This window comes from Plasmopara halstedii (assembly GCF_900000015.1).
Source record: "Plasmopara halstedii genome assembly, contig: Scaffold_650, whole genome shotgun sequence".
In the NCBI taxonomy this organism is placed as follows: domain Eukaryota; phylum Oomycota; class Peronosporomycetes; order Peronosporales; family Peronosporaceae; genus Plasmopara; species Plasmopara halstedii.
Window position 1 is genome coordinate 2015929 of NW_020187567.1, and position 21638 is coordinate 2037566.

The window sequence follows — 21638 nt, forward strand, 5'->3', positions numbered from 1 at the left end:
GTACCTCATCATATCTAGACTCTGATTCCTAAATCCTTACCGATCCTGTGGTGCAGTGGTATGCTGTTCACTTCAGAACCGGGAGGTCCAGGGTTCAATCCCCGGGTCGGGTAGAGAGGGGTTAGAGTGTAATGGTTAAACCCTACAGCACGTGCTTGACATGCCTTACACGCTCCTAAAAAGGGGTGTCGTTTCTAATCATATCTAGACCCTGATCCCTGGTTAATGTGGTGGTCTGGCACCGGTTCGATACCCATAGGATCCAAATCAAGGACGCCGGAGATAGGTCACTAAAGTGGACGAGCAATCACACTGCTGCGGTGTGACCACGCTGCCAACCCGCACCCAATTGGGTGTGTGATAGTTGGGTGGGAGGAAGCCCCTCTGACCAAAACATCTTCATGGTGTAATGATGAGCATGGAACCCGGTTCCAAAATGGGTCGGATAGCTACCAGCATTCCGCGCTGGAGAAAGCTTCATCCTCCGGGAGCTCTAATCCCTAGACCCTGATTTCGGATTTGATCTATTCAAGTTATGGCATGTCTGAAATGCCAAAAGCCATCGATCGACTGGAAGTCAAAGACTTGAAGGCGCCATGCGTTTTAACCTTTTGAAACTTGGGTTAGACAAATTCCACATCTGATACGAGTCAAAAATGTCTTTAATGTGGGCATTAGCTGCAACAACCTTTTACGGAATTAGCGAGCAACAAATGATTGAAGGCCTTGAGCTAAGATTAAGGGTGATAAGCCGCGGTCTACATGGTGTATCTTCGAAAAGTCTGACTATTGCAGCTTTAAGCTGAGGTCCCAAGATAACGTTTGGTGGTAGGAAAAGATGAAGCTGTTTGCGTAATATCTAGGGTGACGTTTATGGCGGTAGACAACAGTGAGGTGCGAGTAAATGGGCCAGGCCTGGAATTAATAAGAATGTTACGTCCTTGTCACTCTGATTCAGAATCAAGTGACATGCTCACCACGTGATACCTCTTTAGATTGCACCTTGCAACGTGAAAAAACTTACTGCTCAGTGAGCGCCATGCTCCTCAACACAATATGCAAAAGTTGGTGAGCACGTATTTACGCACATGTGATAAGTGTCAGTGTATTTGACCCTTGCTGCTTGCGCCGACGCCTTTGTCCAGATTGTCAGCTCTGACATATAGTTGGTCATCCAGTCGCTCAAACGATCTGGTTATGGCGGTATTGTGGGTTTACGGTCCGTCTAACTAAATTAACTCATTCTGCGGTACCTTACCGGTGAAAAAAGTACAATCTTAGCAAAGCTTTTCACCAAAGTGGCATGCTGGCAGCCGTTGTGCTGGGTCAAGACTCTCCATGTACTATTGCGTGTCTATTGTTAAAGTCTCCACTTTCATGCGCTCAAACCATTTCAGTTGTGTGTCGGGTGTAAAACACAAAGCGATTTGGCAATCGATCAAGCTCCACTCTTTTCACATCTTGTCGCGTTAACAGATTGCTAAAATCTCTTGAGCCATGAACACTTAAATTAGGGACAATAATACATTACGATGGGGACACCAGAGCTTTCGTCGATAGAAAAGGGGGTTCACTTCAGCAACAAAGATGACCCTACGAAACATCATGAATTTTCTTTCACCACTGTTTACCTTAAGATCATTCGTACAATTACATCCCTTGAATCTGCTATCTTCGCGTAACTTGATTTTCTAAGACTGACATGACAAAATAGACAATAAACTTCAGTCTGAAATTTACAATTTGCATCAATGACAGGATAATGCACTATAAGGAGTAGAATAAGTATCAGTTTGAACTAAAATGACATTAAAAGATTTTGCAATACCATGCATACGAATCCGCAAGGTTTATTGTGTACAGCAAGTTACTTGGGGAATTATTCAGCATCTAAAATGTCTGTGTCAGTCATTATTATTCATTCTGATCGAGCAGACGAAACTAAAGTTTGTGTAGCTAAGCTCACAATTGTGCTCCTGGACACAAACATCGTGAGTTTGTTTTGCTTCAACAAACCAAAAGACATTGTGATTTGAGGCATGAAAGTAAAGAAGGGAAAACAACTAATACATACGCTATATCACTATTAAAATAAGTTAGCATGGTATTGCTATAATGCGAATGTCCAAACAACGTACAACAAATTAAGAGAAGAATGCCGTCAAAGGTTTCGAGTTCATGCGCCAGCAGCAAACTGACACTTGACATCAATATAATCTGTTGGCTTTACAGCCTACCAATAGTAAAGACATGCATTTAGCGGTCAGTTATATCATCGCCCTCTGCTTCCGGCTCTCTATGCCCATAAAATTCTTCAATGTTACTAGTTTTCTAAAAGATTCTAAGAAATTCACGATGGGCTAATTACATTTTTCTCTTAAAAAAGAAGTATCTCAATATATCAATTTCTTTCAATATTTTCCTCATATAGTACTAACAACAACTAAGATGACGTCCGCACGTCTTGTGTACGTTATTTCTCCAGCTAAGACACTTGATTTATCAATCTCATCAATCTCTCAATGTTCTCAACCGCGTCTGCTTTTAAAAACGCATCAGTTGGTCGAAGAGCTTCAAAAGTTATCGCAAGCTAAAGTAAAGTCATTATTAAAGGTGAATGACACACTGGCGAAGCTTAATTACGATCGATATCAAATGTTTGACATGTCAAACACAGCGACAAAGGCACAACATCCAAGTGTGACACTAAAACAAGCAGCTTTAACTTTTAATGGTCCTGCATATCAGAGTTTAAATGCCTATACTCTATCCGAAAGAGATCTCGAGTTTGCTCAGCATCATCTCTGCATTTTGTCTGGTCTTTATGGAATTTTGCGACCATTGGACTTGATTCAACCATATCGGTTGGAAATGGGTCAGAAATTTTCCACATCAAAAGGTCAAGATCTTTATGACTTTTGGGGGAAGAACCTCATTGTGGAATTAGACGCAATGTTTTGTAAACAAGAAGCTCAAGATAAAGTCAAGTTACCACGAATTTTAATCAATTTAGCATCACAAGAATATTTCAAGTGTTTATCTCAATCAGCACTTGAAACTGCAGGTATTACAGTCGTCAATTGTGTATTTCAAGACGATGGTAAGATCAAATCAGTGTATGCTAAACGAGCTCGAGGACTGATGTCTCGCTATTTGATTCAAGAACGTGTGATGTCACTTGAAGATGTTTCAAAATTTCATGTCGAAGGATATCAATTTTCAACTTTAGCATCGAATTCTCAGACATTTGTGTTTCAGCGATCAAATAAAGATCAAAAGGTTGGAAGGCAGAAAATGACGAAAAAGTCGCTTGCAAAGCGTGAAACGAGAGAGGATGAACACAAGGATGAAATGAAGCTTCAAGTACGTGCGAAAAGAGCGAAATAGATGACTTTTGTTCGACAGCATGACATACAGAAGGTTATGACGAACATTAAAATAGCGATTTTAATGCTGTGATCTTCTGATTTATGAACCAAATGTACGGCAAAGTGAAAGATAGAAAGCAATTGAACATCATGACGATTGCATTATACAAAGTTTTGGCTATAATTGTCTCTAGGTCTTTGATTCATCGAAGAGCTCAAGTTATTTGTTCCTTCATCGATCAAACTAGCAGCCATCTTGGCCAATGCGCTCGTCTTCGTCAAAAGTGCTGCTTCTTTTTTCATCGAAAGCATGCTTGAGTAGACCGACAGAGCTGTTAGTACGACGATAATTCCGGCAATACTTACAGAGAGACTCATAGGTGGTCCATATGCACGACTCGAGAGGTTTGTAACACTTGTACTCGTCGATCCAGATAAAGCCGTCGTACATCGTGGTCCTCCCCACGATGCTGCGTACGTACATTGACAACGATTCTCAACACACTTTCCAGTCTTAAGTGCTGCAGACCCAACACTAACACCAATCGTACAGTCGTCATCAATCGTACAAAAAGCTTTGCCTGACACTTCTTTCCATGGATTTTCATCATCAACATATTCATCAATATGAGCATCAATCCATTTTTTCGTTGGATGAGAGATAGGATCACATCCTACTGCCATATAATTATCTTCATCTAGATCATCTCCTCGATCTTGGTACAATCGAATATAGTCAATCTTCATATACATTGGAAACGAATCACAGATAGCATTCGCTACTTTATCAGTACCATCACCACGACACTCTTTACCAGGATTCGGAGGTGTCGTACCCCATGTCTTTGAAAGTGCTACATTAAGTATCAAATACATTGGTTCCTCTAACATCACCTTTTCTGGGTTATTCTTCTTGTCATTTTGAGGAACTTTGGAAAATGCTTCCGTTGTAACTTCAAATAATGGATGTCCATCTAACATCCAGCGAACATATCCATTTTTTCCTGTAACCCATTCAAGTTGATACGTGACAAAATCGAGGTAACCACCTAAATGAATAGGCCAATTTGTCGAAATAGCATCCATTTGATAATTAAACGAGCTCATTGTCTTGATAGGAGCAGTACTGGCGCTCCGAGGTGATTCACACCATTTATTTGTATTGTCTGGATCACATAGATAAGCACCCATGTAAGCATTGATAAGCGGAAAACACGTGCCATTCGAATTGATACCCCAGTGTGCACTTTTCGAATCATCCAAAAAACTTAAATCCCCATTCACATCATGTGATGCAGGACAGATATCAGCAGTACATGCATTCTCGGTAATTCCAGCTTTCACAGATGCAGCAATTGTGTCATAATCTTGTTTTGTAGACGTTCCTTGATCACAAAAGTTATTGGCTCCATAACGAAGACCTTGATACCACGATTTATATCCACGTTTCGTTTTGTAATACGCAGTTGGTACATCAATTGAATTGGCTCCAAGTGTTTTACATTTCGATGTATACCAACACGAATTTTCACTCCCATCGGCAAAAAAGAGTCGATACTCAACTGGCATTCCAGGAGCAATTTGTAAGGAAGATGAGATAGATAATCCACCACCTTCTAATAGATCAATCTCTGGAGCTCCACGTCCTTGGTTTGGATTTAAACCGTAACCAGGATTGTCATTACATGCACTAATTCGTTGATTCTGTGGATCAAACACTTCAGGTTCACATTTGTTGTACGAAAAGGGCCACATTCGGTTCGTTGAGGCGGAAAAAATAGCTCGTCCGAGGTTTCCCATCATCCAAATTCCTGGCCACGTTGGATAATACTTGGTACTTTCCACTTGACTTGACTTTTTAAGTGTTAAATCAGGATTTCCTGATGCTTTTGTCACAGCACCTGGAAGTTGTGCCCGTACTTCTAAAAATCCACCTTGAAAACAAAATTTATTCCAGGATTGTACCATTGCAGATCGATAATAAAAATACGCATCTTGATACCCTGGTGGACGTGTATACATGTTATATACATGAAATACATTCACATCGTCAATAACCTCAATATAAAAGTAACATGTCTTGTCATCATCACATTTCGTGCTCGTCATATTATGTGAGTAAAGTTCAAGTGCTCCATTCACTCCATCAGGTTTTTCAAGAGATGTCCATAAATGATCTTCACCTGGTCGAAAACTTCGATTTTTTGTATTAAATTCATCACTCATAACCAAATTCCATGTTCGTCCACGAGACGTTGTAAGCGTCTGCCGATCTTTTGGAGTAGCAGGATCAACCCAAATTTCAAGTTTTGACTTTGTTGGGTATGTTGTACCCTTTGTTGTCTTTGGTAAAGCCGTAATTTTACCAGTAAATAGTACCGCCGCAAACGTGATCAAGTACGTAAACGTCATCGAAAGTACCAATTACGTACCCCGTTTTGAATAGTCGAAGAAACGTGTCCAATAGAAATGTGGTACTCAATTGAGCTGTACGCTTCTCCTTTTAAAGTGACAAGTTCTCACACTTTCGTATAAGCACGCGAGCTGTGGTCTGTCCCGCACGCCATGACGTCGATGTTCGTTGTAATATTTTGTCTTCATAGCGTTGTACCATTTCGCTAGAAAGGACCAAAAGTGAGGTTTTTAGGATAAAAGTAGGCCAAGTAGGCGTGGTTAAATCAGTTTGGAGTTACACTTTGTACGAAAGAACTAAAAACAATATATAAAATTGATAGAAAGAGCAGCACTCATTATTCTATGATAAACACAAGCGACAACGACCGTCAATTACGATACCACTGCACTATATCCAGCACATGAATGTTCGACTAATGTTATAGATATAGAAGATGCAATTGAGTGATCGATTCTTGCTGAATGTCGTGACTAGATTACTGACATTTGACTTCGGAAATGTCATCATCGACGATTCTACAAAAGCTCTGAACTCCTTAAACATGAGCTTTAAAGATGAATATGTAGGATAGTTATCACCACACGTGCCTTACGTACTTAATGAATAAAGAATCGAGTGATCGTTACAATACGCGACCCGAGCAGCGAAACGATCTGAGATACGATGAGCGTTCAATCGTAGATGCGAATAGAGAAAATCAAGTTTCACTATTTGAAAAAAATGTTATTGTCATTTTTGAATGTTTAGAAATCGTTAAATCGTCTTCAGAAATGATTAAACATCAACTCTTCTTATCAATCTAAACACTACCTTCTTCTTTGTTGAATTCGCTGAAGAGCAAAATGTCTTTTGTTTATGTAATAGTCTAATATGAATTAAGACTCAGTATATCGATCTTATCATGTTCGATATGTCGTGATGTTTACAGAGCTCCATTATCCACATCAGTATCAGTTCTCTCACAATCCTGTGCACTGAAAAAAATGTACATAACAGTTAATCACGTATCCTGTCTTACCCCCATCAAAATATGGACCACAGTGGGGATCACACAAACTTTGTTTTTCTCGAACATAGCGCAACATCGAAAGCTTCTTCTTATGCACCCACTGCTGCTTGGGTAGTATTCTACATCTTGCACCGTACAATGCCTGCATCTGCAAGCATACTTTCATCAGGATTCCTCTCCTTGACGTACCCTTATATGCTCAGCGAGCCTCTCAAAAGAAGCGGTCGTCGCGGTCGATGACCTTAAGAGCATATCGGCGAGGAGGTGAAGATGCTTTTCAGATTATTGCAGAAGAGGTGTTGTCCTCACTGATCCTCTCCTCTGCTCGTATTTCAGACACCCTCCATGTCCGTTTCCTGCGGCGGAGGATTTCGCGACACCCCACCGTGGAGCACACGATGACATCCAGCTCGTTTTGATTCAACTAAATCTGGCTAAGGGAGTTCAGCTCATTCGTCTGCAGGCTCAATATGTGCGTAGACTTAATCAGGTCGTGACTATCAGTTGTTCGCCGCGCTTTTTGACGGACCCCCACACACCTATGCATGCGGGTTATCCGCCCGAACAGAACATAACGAGCAATCGTAAGCTACTTTGCAGGGGCTTTGAAGCACGTAGGTCACCACTATTTAGGAAAACCGCCTGCGTTTGGAGCAGCAGCGGTCAGAAAGATCCACTCCACTGTACGTTGGGTACTGTATGCTTGCAAAACCTGATGAATACTGCACTCAACTTGCCGCTGGGTGGCGAAGACACATCCTCGCGCTAGCCTTTCAGATTTATAAGCTAAATTTCGTAAAGCGGACGTCTTACTAGAGCGTCATTCAATGTTTGACGTCGAGAAGATATTAAGTATGATGTGTTCGAGGTGAAGGCTCATCAAATCAAGGGATTCGCTGGCAACCGCCCCGCACATCACCACGAGCTATTTCTTAAAGCTACCATCCAAGCCTTGAACTTGGAGCAAGGCCGAGTCCACTCCCTGGTGGAAAGCGTGCTGTGCTGGGCAACTCTTTTTCTTCTTAGTGGGGATCAAAATTGAAAATCTACAAGGCCAATGGTGGCAAGGGCTCCAGGTAATTCTTGCCGAAATGAATTCCACAATCTTTAAAGTTTTTCGGGGCAAATGTATCCCTTCACCCTTACCAGATCAACTGTTGCGGTGGACCTGTCGGCCCAATAACTGTTTCTGTTTTTAGGTCGGCCATCCCTTGCTCATCAAGAAGCGCCGACTTTTTCGCGACTGATTCTCGTGAGCTATGCCATTAACAGGCACGTTGACTCTCTTTAAAAGTCTTGGAGCGATACCGAAATGAGCCACGAGTGGCTAGAGGAACTTCAATAGTCTAGAGGGTCCAGCATCGCTTTCTTGCTTTAGCGCAGCAGGTGGATCAGTGACAAGAGATATTCGAGACGCTGGACTAATTCTACTAGAGCGCCACAATATCCTGAGTCATAGCAGGATCGTTGTATGGCTTCAAAACACTCATGCAGAGCCAATACGAGTTCGCATTCGCTTTGAAATCTCAAAACTACAGCTCAATACCTTTCATGTTACAAATATGAGCGGTACGATGTAGTGTGCACGCCACTAAGTTTAACAGAAATTGCATCAATATACACATTCGTGTGTTTCACGCCTAATCTGACATTGACATGATAATTATTTTCAATCTGACTTTCAGTCATGCGTTCACGAACTCGAAGTCTGATGCTCACCCCATTGAAATGAATGCACTGGTTTGCCGGGCAGATATCAGCAAGCCATATATATCAACAGCCCCCCCCCAACAAGATCGGATTCGCTTTGTGACGATGTAACAGGAAATGGGGAATAAACAAATTGTTAATAGAAACAGATTTTGTCCTGTAGATAACGCAAGATCAAAGATCAAAAAGCAATAGCAATTAACTTCAACTGCTAGCGCTTCAAATGTATTGTACGCTACGCAATAAACCCGATTATATGCCCGGAGACGGTCAACGTGGGTATAACCAAGCTGGTGCCTTAAACCTAAACAAAGTTGGCTGAGGGTTTGCTGTAAAGGGCAGGTCTAGATCTGACACAATTGTTGCCAGCAAGCATTTGTATAGTTGGTAACGGTGTCGCAGAATGAGCCATTTTTCATAGACGGCCCACAAAGTCCACAACACCGGTATCATCGGACGGGTAATGGAGCGACCGAAATTGCAGCGGGGCTGCCGTAGCTTAGCGCTTAAGGAAGCGTAATTTAGGTCACCGACCTTTCGTTCTTTACAAGAACCAGTACGAGTGTAGCGGATCGCAACCCGCTAACTCCAAGAGTAGTTACTACCTTAACCAAAGCTAAAAACTCTTCGGTTTAAATTCAGAAATGATTTTTATTTATTTTTATCTGCGGCTAAACCGCCTAATTTCAAATGTATAGATTTTACTGAATATAAATAATAAAATCTAATTACATGCATAACTACTGGCTACCTGGCCACATACCATATTCTTGTTGGGTGCAGTCACACCATGCCCATCTCGTGTGACACCCCCCTGTTACCAGGGTACATATAACCCCGTTACAGAAATAGTGCTTTACTTATAGACTGCCATCACTCTGTCGGGGCCGGAAATCTGGACAAGGGCGTAAAAGCATGCAACACGTTTCACACATGCATAAGAAAGTACGCAGTGCTTCAACACTGGCCACTGTCGAGGTAACAAAATGAGATCATTGATAAACTCTCCCCTCAAAAGCAAGCTGCTAGGTTTGTGAGGGAAAGCAAGTCCTCACAGCGCACCGACGTTTTGTGTGCGTAAACCAAATAGCAAATGGCGTATTGTACACGCCTATAATATGTTGAATGCGTAGACGTTCCCTGCGCGAATGCCGATTCCGCGTAACAATATTATCTTCACTGTATGTGCGGCTGTACACAGTTTAGTGTACTTGATTTGGTCATGGTGATAACCAAATCTTGATTGAAACTAGCATGATATCGCTCATCCATTCTTACATCCTACGAAGATCATTTATTGTCTCAGTCTGAAGCGGTGCGAACAAGACAAAGACATGCTGAATTCGACAACGGGACAGAATCTGCTATTAAAACGATGGTAGACGTGTGTCGTCGAAGCGGCATCATTCACCAGCTTTCTGTTCCATAAACCCCTCAGCAAAATGAGATGACGAAGCGCATGAACAGGACTATATTAATAAAAGGCTCGTGATTTACTTTATTCAATAATATAATTTTACTTATATGGTGGAAGGAAGCAGTAAACACAGCAGATAGTTAAATTGGACGTTCTCCGATTACAGCCCATTTCGACATCACGCCACATGAGTTAAGTTTACAGCTGAAGCGCCTCAGATGGTTCACTAACGCTTGTTCGGATCGTAGGGTTGCGCTCATTTCACGATATAAAAAGAACAAAGCTCGAACCCAGGAGCTTCATATAAATGATTTGCGGTTATGCGGAACATGTCAAGGATTCTCGCGTGTTTGATTTAGAAAATGCTAAGTGTTATAGAACCCTCTCTAATAGGTCGGATGAGAGTGAACTAGGCGGTAATCACGACGTGCATGCGTTACAGGCAGAAGAAACAATCGTAGATATATAAAGAACAGTGATGCTCAACATGTTTAAAATCAAGTGGAACACATTCACACGTATGAAAACGGTCATAGAACCGGTAATATACGTCCAAATGGACAACAGTGAGCGTCCACCAAGTGTCAGCATCCAATAGCTGATGCCTTCCGTGCGTTTTGCTGGAAACATATTGTAACTAGCATGATTCGTTAGACTTTCTATTTGTTTCGAGAAGATCATTTATTGTTTCAGCCTGACGGGGTGCGGACAAGCCGAAGACATGAGCTGAAGCTAACTCTGAAAAGCGGGCCAGTTAATGAAGAGGCAAACATGGCCTACCGCACCAAAACATGCAAGGATTGAAGATGCGAACTCATTCTCGATGATGTTCTTGGAAACAAACCTGAGAAGTGTGGGTGATACAGACTTCCCGACTACATATGTTCAATCAATGGCGAGCGACGATGCAGCGAAGCGGCATAAACCCGTTGCAGCAGAGTATTGCTCTCAGGAGCAGAATTTAACATGAATATGAAAGTCAAAATGGAAGAACGGTCGCACAATTAAATTTGAGATACGTTTTTACTAAGATGCATGATCAAAATGACACTGTTGTGCGGTACAAGGCCCGACTTGAAACAAAGGGTTTCAAGCAGAATTATGGAAGGCTTTTTCTTGATCGCCAACATGAATCAATTTGGATGGTATATGTAGGGTGTACCAAATGCGGCTGCCAAATGGAACAGCTGGATGTCGATACTGTTTTCTGAACAGTATGCTGACAGACAACGTTTGATGATAGTTTCGCTGGGTGTCGACAATGATCGGGGATACGTATTCCCAGTCTTAAAAAGCCTATATATGGTATAGAACATGCAGTAGGTGTCTGAAATAAGATAAACATAATGTCTTTGTGAATAATGGCTTTCAGGGCTGCGGAGGGGATCAGTGCGTTTGTGCCAGGGCAATCGCTGGAAGGTTAAATCTCCAATGGACTATAAGTGGATGACATACTTGTCACAATAAAAAGCAAGCGGGGAAATCATGTAGGTCAAAGAAGCGCATACAAATATGTTCAAAATGAAGGAGTTGGCAAGGCGTAGCCCGTCTTGTGCATGATGATCGACAAGGATAGGCCAGCCAAAACACATATGATCAAGCAGACTTGCTACATTGACAGACGACCTGGTCAGACAATTAGGTCACCTAGACTTTAAGAGTATCGACAACCCGTGCGCATTAGGATTGAAGTTATTGCCGCCGTCGATGCCTACATCGAAAGAGGATCGCTTAGATATGCACTAGAGACCATATCAAACTTTGATTAAGCCCCTGCTGTACATGGCTTTTTGTACCCGCCGGATGTTACATACGTGACAAAGTGGTGTCACTGTAACAATGGTGTGACTACACATAAACAAGAAGCCAACACGTGGTTGGAATGCCAGAATTTATGCACTTAATGAGGTTTATCTATTAAATTTAGTAAACCTATCGATTTAGACATAAAAGGTTTTGTCGCAAATAAAACAAACGAAAAACAGTTTACATTTAGAACGAAAGAGTTTATTTGTTTTAAGTTAAGATTGTGGGTAATCTTTTAGTGAGCGAATAGCGATCCACTACAGTCATCCTGGTTTTCTAGTGTAGAACGTAAGGTCGGTGATCTTAAGTTAGCTTTCTTTACGCAAAAGAGCTACGATAGCCCCGTTGCACTTGGTAGCACTTGTAGTCAGCCACACCTGAGTTGTTACGATTGATCGTCTATGAGGATGGAGCAGTTCTCATACTTGCACCAGGGCATACGGGACGGGAATAAAAAGCAGGTGTCTCATGCTTGGCCCTGAAGGCGTGCAACAACTCGCTTCACAAAGACCTGAAGCGTTTAGCGCGCGCTTTCAGGCGTTTTTGGATTATGAAAATGTTCTGATAAAGCACTTAAAGCAGAAGATGTCGGCGTCATGACACCACCGTCGACGACGGATAACACCTTCCGACTCAGGCCGCTCATGTTGAGCGTTAATAGCTCCGAGGGTAAGAATGGAGAGAATCTCCTGCTCTGGGTGAGAGAGGCTGAGATGGCTATGGCATCCGCCATGCGCCAGACCGAGCGGTAGCGCGTGGCGCTAGCTATCTCCAAGGTCTGTAGTCGAGCACGAGAATGGACACTGACGTGAGGCACTTCGGTTAGTTCAGCGTTTTCTTCCTGGACGAAGCTGAAGCTACAGCTGCTTACGCGTGTTTTCGCCGCCTAACCAGGCATATCGCGCGCGATCGCATTTCCTTGCCACCCGACAGGGCAAAAAAAAATTGGTAGACTCTGTCCAAGGGTTGCGTACTCTCATCGCCGGGATGGCAGCCGATCACTCCCCAGTGCAGTCCCCAGTGATCGACTTTATGGATGGCCTCCGTACTGGCGCGGCCAGAATGTAAATCTTCCATGGTGCATCCGTCTTCTTTGATGAAGCGGTGAATGTGGCATTGAATACCACACCAGCTTTAAATCGGCACGATTTGATTGGAATGCACATTCTAGCCGCTCGTTGAGCGGGTCTGGGCCGATGGAACTCAGCTACGCTGAGGACGAGGTAGCAGATCTCCATGCTGCCAGGCAGCGCTAAACATCCAACAGTGTTCTGTCTGACTCTGAAGTTGTATTCTATGAGGAATGACAGCCAGCAAGACATAACATAAGCTTGTGGGATCCGTGTAGACGACAAACGGAGTTGAATCCAAGAGGTGAACACATAAATTTTGTCATGGACAAGGTAGTTTTTTTCTGCTGACTTCAGCTGTCGCGATTGAAACGACACAACCTGATCATAACTTCGGCGAAATCGCTTGCCTTCAAGGCACTGCCGAACCCTTCGAGGAACATCTCGTTCAGCTCAAGAAGAGGACCCACGGCATGAATTGCTTCGTGGCTGACGTCGCCGTCTTTCTCCCCCGTCAAACCGTTGAGGAAGGTGCATAGCTGCGTGCTTTCGATTACGGTAGACACATCCTCGGTCGGAGTCGATGTCCTGCGTCTTGCAGATAACATACGGTGTGGACGTGCCTCTCCTCGTGGTTTCCACGTGTCGGCGAGACCAGTATGAACACACACTCAGCGTCGTCCAGTGTCCCCGCTCCCTGTTCGATCGAAGCCTTGATGTTACTAACAACATCCGACTAAGAGCTGCTAGTTCTGCAGCCTTCGTCCAGTAGATAAACGCGCCACTCTACGCGCATCAAAAGGGCCTTGCCCAAGATGCCTCAGACCTTGTCCAACCATGCCGCATGGCAAGCAACGACTGTTCCGATACTTGAGCAGTGCTCTGTGGGTTTTGGATCACTCCACGTTCGGCCCGCGAGCCATGCCCAGAATTCCTGTCCGATATACCTTCGGCGTTCGACAATTCAGATACTCCGATCTCCTGAACGCTGACCTCCCGTCGAGCGCCCGCGCCAATAGCGTTTTGTCTCCTAGCTGTGTTGGGTCGAAGACTCACCATAGACTTACCAGGAGATGTGCCCGTAACGCCAAAGCTTGTCGACTTTCTATTGATTCATCCCTCATGGTATTTTAACCATGCCCTACAACGGCAAGGTCATACCTTGAATCCAAGTCTAAGACTAAGCAGCGTTCCACGCTATCGAAGTCACGAAACTTGAAACCGAGGTCCACAGGGACCCCCGGCACCGTGACACGTGTCCCCGTCGCTAAGCGAACAGTAACACTTTTACACAACAGCGAATTCAGCGCCTCAGCGTACAGCTGATTAATTATCATCCTGGAGCATCGATCAAAATTGCCCAACGCCCCAAAGTCGATCAAGATCTTCCGTGGCTTTTCAAAGCCCTTCACGGACGCTTTCACAACAAGTAAGCCCGATTTCCATAGACATCCCAAGTCCAAGAGCACGGAGCTCTTCGGGGTCGGGACCTGCTGACCTCTACCTCTTTAAGGCTCAACAAAACTCAGCTCTCCCCCAGTAGGTCTCCCCGCGCCTACTGGGTGTTGTCGTTTCCCAGCGACAAATCAAAAGCCTGGTAAAGAGCGGGACGTCGGTTTGATGAACATTGACGCGCCTTGCACAGAAGACAACCAATCCGAAGGTGATATGTGTCTTCAACGGCAATTTCAGTCACATCGCTGACCTAGACAGCTCGAACGGTAGGCAGCATAGAAGGCACATTAAGACCGCTCGGCCGAGCATTTCTCTATTTTCATTTCTCGCATCTCATTTCACCAACTTTCAAAAAGACATTGAAGTACATCAAGCAAAAATTCTCTGTCGCCGACTGGCGAGCTGAAGCTGTAGAGTTAAGAAATACACCATTCTCATCACATACAGGCACGAAAATGAACCATCATGCTAAAGCGGCCCACAAGCACAATGATGTCATTTCGTCCATGTACTTCACGCGGGAGTCGGAATATGAAGTCCATACTCACATAGCTCCAGCTGCCAGTTGGCACTGCCAGCAACCAAATGTGGGCTTGGGTAGTACCCGATGGATTCACTCTAGAGCAAAGCTCACGAGTCTTCAAATACTTGCGCACCCACTCGTATATGTGTGACCAATAGTATTCTCGGGAATGACTGCGAAACGTTCTCTCACGTCCGAGATGGTCACCCAAAGGACTGTCATGGCACTCATTAATGAAGAGATGACGCAAACCTTCATCATTTGAAACACCAACACTTGCTGTATCATCATGTCAGCCGTATAGATCAATATACAATTGTACACTCTGAAACAATAAGCATACGATCATGTGCGAGACGATATACCTTGCACTGCTTTGCTAGAAGGGCCCTTGAAATACTTCAACAAGTCCTGGCATGTCTCATCATACTTTAACCCGTCGACAACTTCTGCGCGCACTGTAGTTATTTCTTGCACTTTGATTGTCCGAAAATCTTTGCATTGTCGACAGTCTGGACGTCTTGACAACACATCGGCTAAGATGGTTTTTTGCATGCTTGTAGTGTACAACAAAGACTTATTGCGCTGAGAAGGACGACAATCAAGCCATTCCCTGCGATAAATAAGAGGACTTTACTCCCGTACGCAGCGAGGTATGATTTGTATAGATCGTAAAGCACTCTAATTCAAGCAAGTACAAACGGAACTTTACCAAATATACTTTTTCGCCAAAAGCTCTTTGTGATTAACTGCATAGTTTTGTTCCGCAGGTCGGAGTTATCGCGGCTGATTACTTAAAACACAATTGAATCGCCTCCTCGAGTAAAGATAAAAAGCAAATTTCAACATTATTGGAAAACAACAATGTATTGCGATGAAGAGCCACGGACACGTCAAGAAGTAGATGAAAATAATTACATAATATAAGCCAGATTAAAATTTGTACACGGGATGAACGTTTTAAGTACGAACCCCAATTTGATCAAACTTATCTATCAAACAAATTGTAGCAGGTGCACTAACGTAGTTGGCCAACTGCAGCATTCTCGAGAATGTTATCCTGATTCGAGATAATCGAGGGGAAGAAGAATATTTATGTGCCAAATTGTGTAACATTTCTAAAAATAGTACAGCTGAGACTTCTAGCCATACCTAGCCAAGCAGTACAAAACTACTGACCACGATTTCTGATTCTACATACAGTAAACGTCAAATTCAAAACATATTGAGGATATTATGGGGTATTTGATGCTGCAATATGCAGGAAGTACGACCGTAGGACTGGCATCCTGTCGCCTCGATATTTATTGAAGATCACCATCACTGATTCTGACTCTATTAAATCCCCATGAGTCGCAATAATATCTATATATACAATATGAAGCTGCAACCTTTATACCGCAATTGTATGAAAGGTAACTATAGTCACAAATTGTTCCATACACCGAATGTACAAAGTGTGAGCCCTCTGATGGCTTTGATATATTGCTTTAAGTTGCAGCATGGCCTACTCGTGGCATCCATTGTGTCGAAATGAAATATTTTCCAATTGCTGGGTCAAATCACCAGAAATCTTCAAATTTTATAATCGCAAAGTCATGACAAAATTAAAGATAACATGTACTGCCCTACCCTGCTGGCTATAATATAGGAGCAGTATACGCATACTGTCAAAAAAAGAATTCACTTGTGCTATTTTGTCAATTATAGCGCCACAATTGCGCAGTTCATAAATTGTTTAGAAATAGTCGATTCTAATCTTAGATTTAAGAATTAAAACAGATAGAATCTTCTTTCCCAACTACAACTTCAACGGTATTGAAATAATTAGTAGAAAGGCCTAAATTTTTTAAGGTCAAAATCGATGAGCATCTAGGTTGTGTATTGATTGTCAAATAAATCGAACTTTTAGTCTCGACTGCCCGGAATTGGCTTCCGACCACAGTTCAGATCAACCGTATTAAGTGTCATGTGACTTGAACGCTCAAACTCGCGTCTTGTATTGTTTCAATACAATTTCTCTCTCCAAGCACGTACTTTGTGATTCGCCTAGTTGGGATCATGGACGACCAGCATTTCGGTGAGCTAGTCGAAGATGGTTTTCCAAATTTTCGACCCATAAGATTGTACGATTCTCATGTCGATACAATCAATGATTCCTTAACTCTGTCCCAATCTCGAATGGATCCACTTTCAGATTTTGACACGCTCTCAAGTCAACAGTTGGACGAAATTGATGCTGAGGGTTTCGCACAAGATTTAGACCACATGACCAGTGACACAAACTCACTTTCTTCACACCAAGATCGAATCTTTGCATTGGATGACGTCACGTTTTATTATCGAGCGCTAGGTAGTTTACGCAGTGAACTTGTCCCGATTAAATTATTTGATCGATGGCATTTAGGACTTGCTATCTCAGTTGTAGCATCTGGATTTACAGCCTCAATCTTATGTGCTGGATATCGTCCGTTACTCCTAGCGACAATGAATCATGATTTTAATGGAAAATATAGTCACAATACGGCTTTACTAAATTGGGGCGTCATATTTTCGGTTCTCCTTGGACTATTTTCGGACTGTGTTCCATTCTGTGGTACACGGCGGAAGGCTTACATAGTTCTGGGATGGATAGTAAGCACCTTAAGCTTTGGGAGCGTTTCGGCGATATATGTGTGGGAATTCTCAACTCATGAAGTGTCTGACGCAATTTTTGGACGTCTAGTTGAATTTTTTAGTATTTTAGGTAGTATATCGCTTCAATTTTCGTGGGTAACAGCATTGGCATTGGTCGTAGGATTTGGACAGCGTGAAGCTATAAGTGAACGTGGTGGATTGGCGAGTTCGATACTAATATTTTGGCAACTTGGAGCGCTTACAGCAAATATTGGTGTGGCCGAATTTCAAACAAAGCTGACACTACTCAATACAAGTACTTTGATACTTATAATCTCAGTAACTGTGCTTCCATTTGTGCTCTGGTTTCTCTATGAAGACGATGAACAAGGCAGTACAGCAACATTAACTGCCTCAACGAAGCAACTTGGTGTCGTCCCAGCACTCCATACGGGCATACTTCATTTATGGGAAATATGCCAGGAGATAGTCACGCATCGGGTATTGTTATTTTTGTTACTTTACGGCATGTTACTTCATCTTCATAACCCAAATATTGACGAAACACTTGCAAATTGGAGCGAATTTCCACCCAGTGATTACGTTAAGAATCCTTGGGTTCTTGTCATTATGACTGGAGGAACAATCTTTGCACTAATGTACGCAAAGTTACGACTCTTACGTACAGCATGGCGTCATTTAGCACTTTATGGTATTGGTATCATTGTCTTCACTGCAGTAGTACAAGCTACAGTTATAGCAACTGATACTGTCCGTACAAAATGGTTTTATGCTCTTTCAAGTATTTTTCGAATATGGCCAACATCTTGGTTGTTATTATTTACAGTCTTAACGACGACAGAAATTGCTCATGTTGGTTGTGAAGGCGTAACAATGGGTTTTGTTCTCTCAGGTCAAGCTATTGGTACAACAGTAATGAATGGATTTGTTGAATGGATCAATTATCCATCAATTTTAACTCATGAAGATTCTCACAGTACACGAACACGTATATTATTTGGAACAATTGCTTATGCTACGGTGAATTTAATTGCTATACCTTTTGTTTTCTTACTTCCAAGTTCAAAACTTGAGACTCAACAACTACGTGCCTTTGGAGGGCATGATAAGAGAGGTGCGATCTTGGTTGTTGTTTTATTTCTTCTTTTTCTAGTGTTAGTTATTCTAGCAAATATCTTGTAGCACATAGCGTTTAGAATATAATCAACTGTAAATAACAAGAAGATTGATTGACATGATGTAGTTATTTAGAATCTCACTAAATGAAGTTTTGGCGATAATTATCGACTGGACCCTCTTATCGACGAAGTACGTTTGGCTTCTGGTATGTCCTCAACCACGTTTGAAATTGTTGGAACATTTAGGATTTCTAATTTTTTCAGTCGTATAAGTTCCTGTTTCTGCTTTTTTTCTGACCACATGACAGAAGCTATTGTGACAAAAACAATAAATCCAGCAATAGTAACTGAATATGTCATCGGTGGACCGTACGAACTCGTAGCATTTAACGTTTCGGTTGAACTGAATGTATTTGATGACACGGCTGTTGTACATCGTGGACCACCCCATGATGATGAAAATGTGCATTCACACCGCGATTTAACGCACTTGCCAGTCTTCAAAGCTACTTTTCCAATTGTTCCTCCAATCGTACAATCGTCGTCTTTTTTACAAAATGCTTTTCCCGCAACTTCTATATGAAAGTTCACATCATCTTGATATTCATCTAGATGAGCTTGAATCCACTCTTTTGTTGGGTGACTTGCTGGATCACAACCAATTTGCATGTAATTGTCAATTTCAAGATCTAAACTTCCATCTTGATACAATCGAATGTAATCAATTTTTAAATACATTGGAAATGAGTCACAAACTTTATTCACAACTTGATCAGATCCATCACCACGACACTCTTTTCCTGGATTTGGTGGTGTTGCACCCCAAGTACTTGAGAGTGCAACGTTAAAAATAATGTACAAAGGTTCTTCAATCATCATTTTTCTTGGATTTGACTTGTCAGCATTCTGTGGAACGTTCAAAATCGATTCGGATGGAACTTCAAACAATGGACTTCTATCTAACATCCATCGAACGTATCCATTCTTCCCAGTTACCCATTCAAGTTGATATACAACATAATTTAGATACCCTCCAACGTGAATTGGCCAATTAGCTGATATGGCATCCATTTGATAATTAAAAGAACTCATGGCATTTGATTCAGGTGTCGTTGATTCATCTCTTGGACTCGCACATTTTGGAAATGTATTGTCAGGATCGCATAGATAGGAACCAAGATATACATTAAAAAGAGGAAAACATGTTCCATTTGAATTAATTCCCCATCGTGCAATTCCACTCTCGTCAATAAGTCCCAAGTCCCCATTGACATCATTCGATCCAGGGCACGTTTGTTTCGAGCACGTGTTTTCAGTGATCCCAGCTTCAAGCGATGCACTGATTGTTTTATAATCTTGTTTTGCATCAGACTTTGACGAACAATAATTATTGGCTGCATACCTCAATCCTTGGTACCACGATAAGTGACCACGTTTCTTGTAATATGCTGTTGGTACCCCGACGTCGTTTGCTCCCTTCGTCTTGCAGCTTGCAGAGTAAATACAACCTGATGAATCTCCCGTTGAAGGGTCGATGCCAAAAAGACGATAATCGTCAGGCATTCCCGGGCCAATTTGCACTGATGAAGACACTAAAGCTCCAGCACCTTCAAGCACATCAATTTCTGGAGCTCCTCGTCCTTGCCTTGGATTCAAACCGTAGCCAGGATTATCATTGCATGCACTTATTCGTTGATTTTTCGGGTCAAAGAGATCTGGTTCACAATTATTGTACGAAAAGGGCCACATACGATTCGTTGATGCTGAAAAGATTGCTCGTCCAAGATTTCCCATCATCCAAATCCCAGGCCAAGTCGGATATTAAATACCACTCTCAACCCTTCCATTTGCTCCCTTTGCTACATCAGGATTTCCAGATTCTTTCGAGACAGCTCCTGGTAATTGTACACGTGTTTCGATCATACCACCTTGGTAACAAAATTTATTCCACGATTGAACCATTGCAGATCGATAATAAAAGTAGGCATCTTCAAAATCTGGAGGATGTGTATACATATTGTAAACATGAATAACATTTACTTCATCGATTGATTTGATAAAAAAGTAGCATGTGCCATCATCGTCGCATTTTGTAGAAGTCATATTATGCGAATATAATTCAAGTGCTCCATTCACACCATCGGGTTTTTCAAGAGATGTCCAAAGATGGTCATCACCAGGTCGAAAACTGCGATTGGGCGTATTAAACTCGTCGCTCATGACTAAGTCCCATGATTGCCCACGTGAGCTCACATATGTTTGAGAATCTTGAGGAGTATCGGGATCAACCCATGTTTTTATACCCGATTTGGTCGGAAATCTCGTACTGGAATCATCAGTCAATGCCTTGATCAGTCCAAACGAACTCGCAGCAATGACCCATGATGCAATTGAATAACACTTCATGAGATACAATGTTCAAAAATTTTGTTTTCAAGCAGTGGTGGCAGGTTGATGAATGCCCCAAACGAATAAGACGACAAGATTAGAAAGACTAAAAAAAGCATATAAGGGCTCGAAGTCGACGAAAGGGTCCGTTCAATATACATAAAGTGCTCTAGCTGACACACTATTGATTCGGAGATCTAGATCAACCTCAAAGCATTACAAAAGCGCGCTTCCATTCCAAAACAAATTTATTTTGTGCAAGTGACCTTTGTCTGTATGCTTACTCTGCCTCGAACAATTGAAGCGATCTTTAGCTGTTCCTACGATTTGATCGTCAACGTATCAAACTCGCACACATTTATACCTAAGGCTTTACATGCATGGTATAATTGATGGTAAAATGGCATAGCGGTAGCATCAAGATTCATCATGTGGTCAATCAAAGCTTTGTGTTGTATGTAGCTGGCCCAAAAATATATGCTTCTTCGCTGCGCGAACCACGCTTGTCTTACCAGCGACAAAGAATACTCAAATTCCGCAACCATCGATTGTTGTAACGTTGGCGCAATCACTTAATGCCCTGGAGGCACCCTACTCGAGAAACAATGTGTAGTATGTACACACACTTGTCGCGATCGTACCTGCTACAAATCGCACCTTTTGCGCATACTACTCGGCTTCCTCCCGAGGCTTGTACACCTTTAACGTTCAACCCCCCCCC

The 21638-nt window shown here is 42.4% G+C and overlaps 6 protein-coding genes across 6 annotated transcripts; 3 read left to right on the forward strand and 3 right to left on the reverse strand.

Annotated features, from left to right (window-relative positions):
• Positions 1-2448: 2448 nt before the first annotated feature.
• On the forward strand, positions 2449-3387 carry PHALS_13037 (Uncharacterised protein family UPF0246; the record flags this gene model as incomplete). The annotated part of the gene is made up of 2 exons (XM_024728709.1): positions 2449-3100; positions 3164-3387. 2 exons carry the CDS (start codon positions 2449-2451, stop codon positions 3385-3387), a joined length of 876 nt encoding a protein of 291 aa, XP_024579159.1.
• A 143-nt stretch (positions 3388-3530) lies between these two features.
• On the reverse strand, positions 3531-5780 carry PHALS_13038 (beta-glucan synthesis-associated; the record flags this gene model as incomplete). Its single annotated transcript, XM_024728710.1, has 1 exon — positions 3531-5780. One exon carries the CDS (start codon positions 5778-5780, stop codon positions 3531-3533), a length of 2250 nt encoding a protein of 749 aa, XP_024579160.1.
• A 2325-nt stretch (positions 5781-8105) lies between these two features.
• PHALS_13039 (uncharacterized protein) lies at positions 8106-8373 on the forward strand (the record flags this gene model as incomplete). Its single annotated transcript, XM_024728711.1, has 2 exons — positions 8106-8116; positions 8172-8373. 2 exons carry the CDS (start codon positions 8106-8108, stop codon positions 8371-8373), a joined length of 213 nt encoding a protein of 70 aa, XP_024579161.1.
• An 8462-nt stretch (positions 8374-16835) lies between these two features.
• PHALS_13040 (uncharacterized protein) lies at positions 16836-18593 on the forward strand (the record flags this gene model as incomplete). Its single annotated transcript, XM_024728712.1, has 1 exon — positions 16836-18593. The coding sequence occupies one exon, from the start codon at positions 16836-16838 to the stop codon at positions 18591-18593; it is 1758 nt and encodes a 585-aa protein (XP_024579162.1).
• Positions 18594-18691: 98 nt separating this feature from the next.
• On the reverse strand, positions 18692-20935 carry PHALS_13041 (beta-glucan synthesis-associated; the record flags this gene model as incomplete). Its single annotated transcript, XM_024728713.1, has 2 exons — positions 18692-20292; positions 20359-20935. The coding sequence occupies 2 exons, from the start codon at positions 20933-20935 to the stop codon at positions 18692-18694; spliced, it is 2178 nt and encodes a 725-aa protein (XP_024579163.1).
• A 180-nt stretch (positions 20936-21115) lies between these two features.
• PHALS_14656 (uncharacterized protein) lies at positions 21116-21637 on the reverse strand. The gene has a single exon (XM_024728715.2). The coding sequence runs from the start codon at positions 21460-21462 to the stop codon at positions 21238-21240; it is 225 nt and encodes a 74-aa protein (XP_024579164.1). The 5' UTR covers positions 21463-21637; the 3' UTR covers positions 21116-21237.
• Position 21638: the final 1 nt, after the last annotated feature.